General features: G+C 44.1%; 1 protein-coding gene across 1 annotated transcript in view; it reads left to right on the top strand.

The window, feature by feature from the left end:
- LOC139382922 (ryanodine receptor 1b (skeletal)) overlaps positions 1 to 12,498 on the top strand; it is a 290,972-nt gene extending 278,474 nt beyond the window's left edge. The window contains exons 65-70 of the mRNA XM_071127194.1: positions 283 to 413; positions 4,728 to 5,048; positions 6,762 to 7,002; positions 7,278 to 7,365; positions 10,202 to 10,294; positions 12,342 to 12,498. Coding sequence (XP_070983295.1) covers positions 283 to 413; positions 4,728 to 5,048; positions 6,762 to 7,002; positions 7,278 to 7,365; positions 10,202 to 10,294; positions 12,342 to 12,392 — 925 coding nt within the window. The 3' untranslated portion in view covers positions 12,393 to 12,498. The remainder of the gene's footprint in view (positions 1 to 282; positions 414 to 4,727; positions 5,049 to 6,761; positions 7,003 to 7,277; positions 7,366 to 10,201; positions 10,295 to 12,341) is intronic.
- The last annotated feature ends 2 nt before the right edge of the window (positions 12,499 to 12,500 follow it).

Here is a 12,500-nt window from a genome sequence, read left to right as displayed (position 1 = left end):
TATTATCCCTGTGGGCGCAGTGTTTATAATGGTCATTATCCCTGTGGGCTCAGTGTTTATAGTGGTTATTATCCTTGTGGGCTCAGTGTTTATAGTGATTGTTATCCCTGTGGACTCAGTGTTTATAGTGGTTATTATCCCTGTGGGCCTAGTGTTTATAGTGTCTCTGGTTATTATCGCTGATCCTGATGTTTGTTTGTTCAGGTTTCTGTTCTGTTATTATAACACCCTTTGCAGTCCATGGGCGTCAGACCAATAGCGTTTTGTCGTTTCTGTATACAGGCAGAGGCCGGCTCTGGGGGAGTGTCTGGCTAATCTTGCCGCGGCCATGCCTGTCGCCTACCTGGAGCCCGGCCTCAACGAGTACAACGCCTACTCTGTGTACACCACGAAGACACCCAGAGAGAGAGGCAGTGAGTCAAACCTGTCTGTCTCTAAATATGTGTCTCCATGTCGAAATAGCTGTATCTAAATCTATATATCTATCTCTCTATCTATATCTGTCTCTCTATCTATATCTGTCTCTCTATTTATATCTGTCTCTCTATCTATATCTGTCTCTCTATCTACAGTGCCTTGCGAAAGTATTCGGCCCCCTTGAACTTTGCGACCTTTTGCCACATTTCAGGCTTCAAACATAAAGATATAAAACTGTATTTTTTTGTGAAGAATCAACAACAAGTGGGACACAATCATGAAGTGGAACGACATTTATTGGATATTTCAAACTTTTTTAACAAATCAAAAACTGAAAAATTGGGCGTGCAAAATTATTCAGCCCCCTTAAGTTAATACTTTGTAGCGCCACCTTTTGCTGCGATAACAGCTGTAAGTCGCTTGGGGTATGTCTCTATCAGTTTTGCACATCGAGAGACTGACATTTTTTCCCATTCCTCCTTGCAAAACAGCTCGAGCTCAGTGAGGTTGGATGGAGAGCATTTGTGAACAGCAGTTTTCAGTTCTTTCCACAGATTCTCGATTGGATTCAGGTCTGGACTTTGACTTGGCCATTCTAACACCTGGATATGTTTATTTTTGAACCATTCCATTGTAGATTTTGCTTTATGTTTTGGATCATTGTCTTGTTGGAAGACAAATCTCCGTCCCAGTCTCAGGTCTTTTGCATACTCCATCAGGTTTTCTTCCAAAATGGTCCTGTATTTGGCTCCATCCATCTTCCCATCAATTTTAACCATCTCCCTGTCCCTGCTGAAGAAAAGCAGGCCCAAACCATGATGCTGCCACCACCATGTTTGACAGTGGGGATGGTGTGTTCAGCTGTGTTGCTTTTACGCCAAACATAACGTTTTGCATTGTTGCCAAAAAGTTCAATTTTGGTTTCATCTGACCAGAGCACCTTCTTCCACATGTTTGGTGTGTCTCCCAGGTGGCTTGTGGCAAACTTTAAACAACACTTTTTATGGATATCTTTAAGAAATGCCTTTCTTCTTGCCACTCTTCCATAAAGGCCAGATTTGTGCAATATACGACTGATTGTTGTCCTATGGACAGAGTCTCCCACCTCAGCTGTAGATCTCTGCAGTTCATCCAGAGTGATCATGGGCCTCTTGGCTGCATCTTTGATCAGTCTTCTCCTTGTATGAGCTGAAAGTTTAGAGGGACGGCCAGGTCTTGGTAGATTTGCAGTGGTCTGATACTCCTTCCATTTCAATATTATCGCTTGCACAGTGCTCCTTGGGATGTTTAAAGCTTGGGAAATCTTTTTGTATCCAAATCCGGCTTTAAACTTCTTCACAACAGTATCTCGGACCTGCCTGGTGTGTTCCTTGTTCTTCATGATGCTCTCTGCGCTTTTGACGGACCTCTGAGACTATCACAGTGCAGGTGCATTTATACGGAGACTTGATTACACACAGGTGGATTGTATTTATCATCATTAGTCATTTAGGTCAACATTGGATCATTCAGAGATCCTCACTGAACTTCTGGAGAGAGTTTGCTGCACTGAAAGTAAAGGGGCTGAATAATTTTGCACGCCCAATCTTTCAGTTTTTGATTTGTTAAAAAAGTTTGAAATATCCAATAAATGTCGTTCCACTTCATGATTGTGTCCCACTTGTTGTTGATTCTTCACAAAAAAATACAGTTTTATATCTTTATGTTTGAAGCCTGAAATGTGGCAAAAGGTCGCAAAGTTCAAGGGGGCCGAATACTTTCGCAAGGCACTGTATATCTGTCTCTCTATCTTTATCTGTCTCTCTATCTATATCTATCTCTCTATCTATATCTGTCTCTCTATCTATATCTGTCTCTCTATCTATATCTGTCTCTCTATCTTTATCTGTCTCTCTATCTTTATCTGTCTCTTAATCTATATCTGTCTCTCTATCTTTATCTGTCTCTCTATCTATATCTGTCTCTCTATCTTTATCTGTCTCTCTCTCTATATCTGTCTCTCTATCTGTCTCTCTCTCTATATCTGTCTCTCTATCTATATCTGTCTCTCTATCTTTCTGTCTCTCTATCTTTATCTGTCTCTCTATCTTTATCTGTCTCTTAATCTATATATGTCTCTCTATCTATATCTGTCTCTCTATCTATATCTGTCTCTCTATCTATATCTGTCTCTCTATCTATATCTGTCTCTCTATCTATATCTATCTCTCTATCTATATCTGTCTCTCTATCTATATCTGTCTCTCTATCTATATCTGTCTCTCTATCTTTATCTGTCTCTCTATCTTTATCTGTCTCTTAATCTATATCTGTCTCTCTATCTTTATCTGTCTCTCTATCTATATCTGTCTCTCTATCTTTATCTGTCTCTCTCTCTATATCTGTCTCTCTATCTGTCTCTCTCTCTATATCTGTCTCTCTATCTATATCTGTCTCTCTATCTTTCTGTCTCTCTATCTATATCTGTCTCTCTATCTTTATCTGTCTCTCTATCTTTATCTGTCTCTTAATCTATATCTGTCTCTCTATCTTTATCTGTCTCTCTATCTTTATCTGTCTCTTAATCTATATCTGTCTCTCTTATCTTTATCTGTCTCTCTATCTATATCTGTCTCTCTATCTTTCTGTCTCTCTATCTATATCTGTCTCTCTATCTTTATCTGTCTCTCTATCTTTATCTGTCTCTTAATCTATATCTGTCTCTCTATCTATATCTGTCTCTCTATATCTGTCTCTCTCTCTATATCTGTCTCTCTATCTTTATCTGTCTCTCTATCTTTATCTGTCTCTCTATCTATATCTGTCTCTCTATCTTTATCTGTCTCTCTCTCTATATCTGTCTCTCTATCTGTCTCTCTCTCTATATCTGTCTCTCTATCTATATCTGTCTCTCTATCTTTCTGTCTCTCTATCTATATCTGTCTCTCTATCTTTATCTGTCTCTCTATCTTTATCTGTCTCTTAATCTATATCTGTCTCTCTATCTATATCTGTCTCTCTATATCTGTCTCTCTCTCTATATCTGTCTCTCTATCTTTATCTGTCTCTCTATCTTTATCTGTCTCTCTCTCTATATCTGTCTCTCTATCTGTCTCTCTCTCTATATCTGTCTCTCTATCTATATCTGTCTCTCTATATCTGTCTCTCTCTATATATCTGTCTCTCTATCTTTATCTGTCTCTCTATCTTTATCTGTCTCTCTATCTATATCTGTCTCTCTATCTTTATCTGTCTCTCTCTCTATATCTGTCTCTCTATCTGTCTCTCTCTCTATATCTGTCTCTCTATCTATATCTGTCTCTCTATCTATATCTGTCTCTCTATATCTGTCTCTCTATCTATGTATATATTTCTGTCTCTCTATCTATATACAGTTGAAGTCGGAAGTTTACATACACTTAGGTTGGTGTCATTAAAACTTGTTCTTCAACCACTCCACACATTTCTTGTGAACAAACTATAGTTTTGGCAAGTCGGTTAGGACATCTACTTTGTGCATGACACAAGACAGATTATTTCACTTATAATTCACTGTATCACAATTCCAGTGGGTCAGAAGTTTCCTTACGCTAAGTTGACTGTGCCTTTAATTAAACAGCTTGGAAAATTCATGAAAATTATGTCATGGCTTTAGAAGTTTCTGATAGGCTAATTGACATCATTTTAGTCAATTGGAGGTGTACCTGAGGATGTATTTCAATGCCTTTCTTTAAACTCAGTGCCTCTTTGCTTGACATCATGGGAAAATCAAAAGAAATCAGCCAAGACTTCAGAAAATAAATTGTAGACATCCACAAGTCTGGTTCATCCTTGGGAGCAATTTCCAAACGCCTGAAGGTACTACGTTCTGTACAAACAATAGTACGCAAGTATAAACACCAAACACCCCGTCCTCCTTCTCCTCCCCTTCCTCCTTCTCCTCCCCGTCCTACTTCTCCACCCTGTCCTCCTTCTCCTCCCGTCCTACTTCTCCACCCTGTCCTCCTTCTCCACCCCATCCTCCTTCTCCTCCCCTTCCTCCTTCTCCTCCCCGTCCTCCTTCTCCACCCTGTCCTCCTTCTCCTCCCCTTCCTCCTTCTCCTCCCCGTCCTACTTCTCCACCCTGTCCTCCTTCTCCACCCTGTCCTCCTTCTCCTCCCCCCCTCCTTCTCCTCCCCGTCCTCCTTCTCCACCCTGTCCTCCTTCTCCTCCCCTTCCTCCTTCTCCTCCCCGTCCTACTTCTCCACCCTGTCCTCCTTCTCCACCCTGTCCTCCTTCTCCTCCCCCCCCTCCTTCTCTTCCCCCCCCCCTCATCTCTCTACCCCTGCCAGTCCTGGGCCTGCCCAACCAAGTAGAGGAGCTGTGTACGGACATCCCAGAGCTAGATGTCCTGATGAAGGAGATCGGGGACCTGGCAGAGTCAGGGGCTCGCTACACTGAGATGCCCCACGTTATCGAGATCACCCTGCCCATGCTGTGTAACTACCTTCCCCGTTGGTGGGAAAGAGGTCTGGAGAACTACCCCGACCTGGACGGTCAGCTCTGTACTGACGTCACCTCAGAACAACTCAACCAGTTGCTGGGCAACATCATGAAGATAGTGGTGAATAATCTGGGGATAGACGAAGCCTCCTGGATGAAACGCCTGGCAGGTTGGTGGGGGGGGGGGATGACTGGCTGGTTGGTGGGGGGAGGAGAGGGAGATGACTGGCTGGTTGGTGGAGGGAGGAGAGGGAGATGACTGGCTGGTTGGTGGGGGGAGGAGATGGAGATGACTGGCTGGTTGGTGGGGGGAGGAGAGGGAGATAACTGGCTGGTTGGTGGGGGGAGGAGAGGGAGATTACTGGCTAGTTGGTTGGGGGAGGAGAGGAGAGGGAGATGACTGGCTGGTTGGTGGGGGGAAGAGGGAGATGACTGGCTGGTTGGTGGGGGGAAGAGAGGGAGATGACTGGCTGGTTGGTGGGGGGAGGAGAGGGAGATGACTGTCTGGTTGGTTGGTGGGGGTAGGAGAGGAGAGGGAGATGACTGGCTGGTTGGTGGGGGGAGGAGAGGGAGATGACTGGCTGGTTGGTGGGGGGAGGAGAGGGAGATGACTGGCTGGTTGGTGGGGGGAGGAGAGGGAGGTGACTGGCTGGTTGGTGGGGGGAGGAGAGGGAGATGACTGGCTGGTTGGTGGGGGCAGGAGAGGAGAGGAGAGGGAGATGACTGGCTGGTTGGTGGGGGGAGGAGAGGGAGATGACTGGCTGGTTGGTGGGGGGAGGAGAGGAGAGGGAGATGACTGGCTGGTTGGTGGGGAGAGGAGAGGGAGATGACTGGCTGGTTGGTGGGGGGAGGAGAGGAGAGGAGAGGAGAGGGAGATGACTGGCTGGTTGGTGGGGGGAGGAGAGGAGAGGAGAGGGAGATGACTGGCTGGTTGGTGGGGGGAGGAGAGGGAGGAGGGGAGATGACTGGCTGGTTGGTGGGAGGAGGAGAGGAGAGGGAGATGACTGGCTGGTTGGTGGGGGGAGGAGAGGAGAGGAGAGGAGAGGGAGATGACTGGCTGGTTGGTGGGGGGAGGAGAGGGAGATGATTTGCTGGTTGGTGGGGGGAGGAGAGGAGAGGAGAGGAGAGGGAGATGACTGGCTGGTTGGTGGGGGGAGGAGAGGAGAGGAGAGGGAGATGACTGGCTGGTTGGTGGGGGGAGGAGAGGGAGATGACTGGCTGGTTGGTGGGAGGAGGAGAGGAGAGGGAGATGACTGGCTGGTTGGTGGGGGGAGGAGAGGAGAGGAGAGGAGAGGGAGATGACTGGCTGGTTGGTGGGGGGAGGAGAGGGAGATGATTGGCTGGTTGGTGGGGGGAGGAGAGGAGAGGAGAGGGAGATGACTGGCTGGTTGGTGGGGGGAGGAGAGGAGAGGAGAGGGAGATGACTGGCTGGTTGGTGGGGGGAGGAGAGGGAGATGACTGGCTGGTTGGTGGGAGGAGGAGAGGAGAGGGAGATGACTGGCTGGTTGGTGGGGGGAGGAGAGGAGAGGGGGATGACTGGCTGGTTGGTGGGGGGAGGAGAGGGAGATGACTGGCTGGTTGGTGGGAGGAGGAGAGGAGAGGGAGATGACTGGCTGGTTGGTGGGGGGAGGAGAGGAGAGGGAGATGACTGGCTGGTTGGTGGGGGGAGGAGAGGAGAGGGGGATGACTGGCTGGTTGGTGGGGGGAGGAGAGGGAGATGACTGGCTGGTTGGTGGGGAGATGTTTTGTTTTAGAAATTATGTCGTTTTCAGTTCATGGTTATGTGTTCAGAGATCAATTGTTGCTAACCTTGCTTTTCTATGGGCGTTGAGTAACGACCTTTCAACAATGGGCCCTGTGTGTTCTGCCTGCTACTTGTCCAGTGTTTGCCCAGCCCATCGTTAGCAGGGCCAAGCCTGAGATGTTGAAGTCTCATTTCATCCCGACCATGGAGAAACTGAAGAAACGCAGTGGGAAGGTAGTGGCTGAGGAGGAGCAGCTGAGACTGGAGGGGAAGTCTGAGGTGGACAGTGAGGAAGGAACCATTAGGGATGAGTTTGCTGTTCTCTGCAGAGACCTCTACGCTCTGTACCCTCTACTGATCCGATATGTGGATAACAACAGGTACTGTGGAGTCATAAACCAACACGTGCACGCACACACAATCACACACAAAATCACACACACAATCACACACACAATCACACACGCAATCACACACGCAATCACACACAAAATCACACACACAATCACACACACAATCACACACACAATCACACACACAATCACACACAAAATCACACACACAATCACACACAAAATCACACACACAATCACACACACAATCACACACACAATCACACACACAAAATACACCTGACCCTTTTCTTGTTGTTCAGGGCTCGATGGTTGACCTGTCCAGACCCAGATGCTGAGGAACTCTTCAGGATGGTTGGAGAGGTGTTCATCTTCTGGTCCAAGTCTCATGTGAGTGTGCCCCTACCTCCTTTAACACACAGACACCCACACCCAACCACCATCCCATTTCTCCTTTGCCAAGAAAATCCATCCACCTGACAGGTGGTGGAATACCAAGAAGCTAATTAAACAGCATGATTATTGCACAGGTGCACCTTGTGCTGAGGGACAATAAAAGGCCTCTCTAAAATGTGCAGTTTTGTCTATACAACACAGATACCTCAAGTTTTTGGTATGCTGACTGCAGGAATGTCCACCAGAGCTGTTGCCAGATAATTTATTGTTAATTTCTCTACCATAAGCCGACTCCAACGTCGTTTTAGAGAATTAGAGAATGCCGGCCTCACAACTGCAGACCGTGTGTATTGTGTCGTGTGGGTGAGCGGTTTGCTGATGTCAACGTTGTGAACAGAGTGCCCCATGGTGGCCGTGGGGTTGTGGTATAGGCAGTGTCGTGTCTTTGGCTATGCCGGATTAAGTGATATGACATGCTATTCTATAAAATAATTTCTCCGTAATTAATATTACCTGATTGAGCTAATCATGTAAATGTAATTAACTAGGGAGTCGGAGCACCACAAAATAATATTTATAGAGATGTTATCTTCCGAATAAACTCTTAAAGACCTAGTAATATTTTACATCAATAGCAGTCAATATTAATTGTCACCTTAATTCAGTCTCATCTGAAAGTTGTAAATTCTTCTTCACGAACCCTGGCTAACAAGTTGAATCAGCAATACAAAATTGGATTGAATTATTTATTTACTAAATACCTAACTAATCACACAGAATTACACACAATTAATCATACCTTGATTACAAGTTACGTCATAAAGGAAAACGTCCCTAGCGGGCGGAACAGATATGACAGCTGGTTACACAAAAGAAAAGGGTTGTGTTTGAGTGAAGGAGCGGGAAGACTGAGGAACATAAGGCGAAGCTGCGCTATCGTAAATAAAGTATCTTATGCATTCTAAACAAGCGTTTGGTTGTGTAAGTTTATCGATAGCCTAGCATAGCATTATGTCCAGCTAGCAGCAGGAAGCCTGGTCACGAAAATCAGAAAAGCAATCAAATTAACCGTTTACCTTTGATGATCTTCGGATGTTTTCACTCACGAGACTCCCAGTTAGACAGCAAATGTTCCTTTTGTTCCATAAAGATATTTTTATACCCAAATACCTCCATTTGTTTGTCACGTTATGTTGAGAAATCCACCGGAAATTCCAAATTATATCCATAATATCGACAGAAACATGGCAAACGTTTTTTTATAATCAATCCTCAAGGTGTTTTTCAAATATCTATTCGATAATATATCAACTGGGACAATTGGCTTTTCAGTAGGAGCGAGAGGAAAAATGAGTACCTCTGTCTTTTACGCAAGAGCCCTCAGCTGGCCACTCACGCAATGTAGTCGTTTACGCTCATTCTTCAACATAAAGGCCTGAAACTACATCTAAAGGCTGTAGACACCTTAGGGAATACGTAGAAAAAGGAATCTGGTTGATATCCCTTTCAATGGCCAATAGGGATGCATAGGAACACAACGGTTTCAAAATAAGAGGCACTTCCTGATTGGATTTTCCTCAGAGTTTCGCCTGCAGTATCAGTTATGTTATACTCACAGACAATATTTTGACAGTTTTGAAACTTTAGAGTCTTTTCTATCCTAAGCTGTCAATTATATGCATATTCTAGCATCTGGTCCTGAGAAATAGGTGTTATTTTTCCAAAAATAAAAATAGTGCCCCCTAGTTTCAAGAGGTTAAGTGATCCTAGCATCAATCCTAATGGGATGTTCCGTTGTGCATGTGCGTTTATGCTTACACAAGCGCACATGTCAAGGGAAGGAAACCAAGTATCCTGGCAGATTACAACTTGCTCAGAATGGGGGCGGCAGGGTAGCCTAGTGGTTAGAGCATTGGACTAGTAACCGGAAGGTTGCAAGTTCAAACCCCCGAGCTGACAAACCTGTCGTTCTGCCCCTGACCCACTGTTCCTAGGCCGTCATTGAAAATAAGAATTTGTTCTTAACTGACTTGCCTAGTTAAATAAAGGTAAAATAAAAAAATTTAAAAAAATATGAGTCTGACGTAGTCAGGTAATTTTCAGGTCAATGCCTGGAGGTCAGTCAGAATTGGTGTTGAGGGAGTCTGTAGTAGTTTTACTACCAGTCACTGTCTTCCACTATTGTAGTGGCGGTAGGTATGAAGAAGTCTACTTCATAGCTATGTTATCCACGGAGGAGCTAACCTCATGACGGAAGTACTCTAAGTATTGGACCAGTCGTACGTGGTGTGATCGTGGTTCATGACTTCTAATAACTTTTCTCCTGAAGGAGGGTTCTATTTATTAGTGGCGTGTGTAACCATTGGAAGAGTGCAATGGAGATTCCCATCCCAGTGCTGCACTCTGAGTGACTCCTATGTCGCTATTATCAATAGCAATTTAACTTGTGAGGTTACTCCTCTCCCTTTCTCTCTGTTCCTCTCCCTTTCTCTCTGTTCCTCTCCCTTTCTCTCTGTTCCTCTCCCTTTCTCTCTGTTCCTCTCCCTTTCTCTCTGTTTCTCTCCCTTTCTCTCTGTTCCTCTCCCTTTCTCTCTGTTCCTCTCCCTTTCTCTCTGTTTCTCTCCCTTTCTCTCTGTTTCTCTCCCTTTCTCTCTGTTCCTCTCCCTTTCTCTCTGTTTCTCTCCCTTTCTCTCTGTTCCTCTCCCTTTCTCTCTGTTTCTCTCCCTTTCTCTCTGTTTCTCTCCCTTTCTCTCTGTTTCTCTCCCTTTCTCTCTGTTTCTCTCCCTTTCTCTCCCTTATTCATTCCCTTTTCTCCTTCCCTGCATTTCAGAACTTCAAGCGTGAGGAGCAAAACTTTGTGGTAATGAATGAGATCAACAACATGTCTTTCCTGACCGCTGACAGCAAGAGTAAGATGAGCAAGGTGAGGCTGCATTCACCATGAGTAAAACGTGTATCAACGGCTCATAACATGTTACCATTTATATATAATCTACTATGGTTTATTTTATTAATGTAAACAACCATTTGACTTTTTCCACATGTTGTTGTTGTTACAGGCTGAATTTACAGTGGATTAAATCGAGGTGTTGTTTCACTGGCCTACACACAATACCCCATAATGTCAACGTGGAATTCTGTTTTTAGAAATGTTTCACAAGTTAATTAAACATGTAAAGCAGAAATGTCTTAAGTATAATAAATATCAATAAGTATTCAATAAGGTCAGTAACTATTCAACCCCTTTGTTATGACGAGGAGCCTAAATAAATTAAAGAGTAAAAATGTGCTTCACAAATCACATAATAAGTCCCGTGGACTTTCTGTGTACAATAATGGTGTTTAACATGATTGTTGAATGACTACCTCATCTCTGTACCCCTCACACGTACAATTATCTGTAAGGTCCCTCAGTTGAACAGTGAATTTCAAACACAGATTCAATCACAAAGACCAGGGAGGTTTTACAATGCCTCACAAAGGGTACCTATTGGTAAAGGGGGAAAAAAACAGACGTTGAATATCCCTTTGTGCACAGTGAAGTTATTAACTATGCTTTGGATGGCGTATCAATACACCCAGTCACTACAAAGATACAGGCGTCCTTCCTAACTCAGTTGCCGGAGAGGAAGGAAACCGCTTAGGGATTTCACCATGAGAACAATGGTGACTTTAAAACAGTTACAGAGTTTATTGACTCTGATAGGAGAGAACTGAGGATGGATCAACAACATGGTAGTTACTCCACAATATTAACCTAAATGACAGAGGGAAAAGAAGGAAGCCTGAACAGAATAAAAATATTCCAAAACATGCATCCTGTTTGCAACGAGGCACTAAAGTAAAAAATTAATAATAAATAATACAGTAATAAAAATGGCAACAAAACAAACTTTATGTCCTGAATACAAAGCGTTATGTTTGGCTGAAAATCCAACACAACACATCACCAATCTCATAGTGGCGGCTGCATCATGTTATAGGTATGCTTGTCATTGGCAAGGACTAGGGAGTTTTTTTAGGATAAAAAAAATGTAGCTAAGCACAGGCAAAATCCTAGCTGAAACCTGGTTCAGTCTGCTTTCCAACAGACACTAGGAGACAAATGTACCTTTTAAGCAGGACAATTAAGCTAAAACACAAGGCCAAATCTACACTGGAGTTGCTTACCAAGAAGACATTGAATGTTCCTGAGTGGCCGAGTTACAGTTTTGACTTCAATCAGCTTGAAAATCTATGGCAAGACATGAAAATGTCTGTCTGGCAATGATCAACAACCAACTTGTCAGTACTTGAATAATTTAAAATATTGTAAAATACATGTTTGCGAAGCTCTTAGATACTTACCCAGAAATCATCACAGTTCAGGGGTCTGAATACTTATGTAAATGAGATATTTCTGTTTTTCATTTTCAATACATTTGCAGAAATGTAATTAATGGGGTATTGTGTGCAGCTAACCCACTGTTCCTAGGCCGTCATTGAAAATAAGAATTTGTTCTTAATTAACTGACTTGCCTAGTAAAATAAAGGTTAATTAATAAATAAGATGAGTGAGATAAAAACAAAAAAAAATATTTAGTCCATTTTGAATTCAGGCTGTAACACAACAAAATGTGGAATAAGTGAAAGGGGTATGAATACATTGTGAAGACACTGTAGTTTTCATGCACAGAAGAAAGATATAAGAAATCATCTATAACATATCTTCTATATCATATCCACTTCCTGGTCTGGAGAGGTCGGAGGAGGCAGAGTTAGGATACCTGGGTGTCGACAGGTTCTGAGCTCAGCAGTCTGAACTAGGATCAGATTATAATGAATTAAGACCTGATTCTAGATCAGCACTCTGAGGTGCTTTGTGAATGCTTGAGGTCAGGAGATTAGAGGTCAGAGGTGATCTGTAGGATGTTAACTCTGTTCTTTCTCTGTCTCTGTGTGTCTCTGTGGACGCGGGGGGGGGCCACTAGGCCGGCGGGGAAGAGGTTAGACTGTGTTTGTGCACGCTGACCGTAATGTGACCGCTGTGCTGGCCTGACCGCATGGCACCCTGACTGTGGGGGGGAGGTTCTTCATCAAGCCCTCCTAGTGCACGGCTATAGAGCAGAAACACACACACACACACACAC

The sequence above is a fragment of the Oncorhynchus clarkii genome, chromosome 24 (assembly GCF_045791955.1).
Source record: "Oncorhynchus clarkii lewisi isolate Uvic-CL-2024 chromosome 24, UVic_Ocla_1.0, whole genome shotgun sequence".
Lineage (NCBI taxonomy): Eukaryota > Metazoa > Chordata > Actinopteri > Salmoniformes > Salmonidae > Oncorhynchus > Oncorhynchus clarkii.
This window is presented reverse-complemented; position numbering and strand designations above follow the sequence as displayed.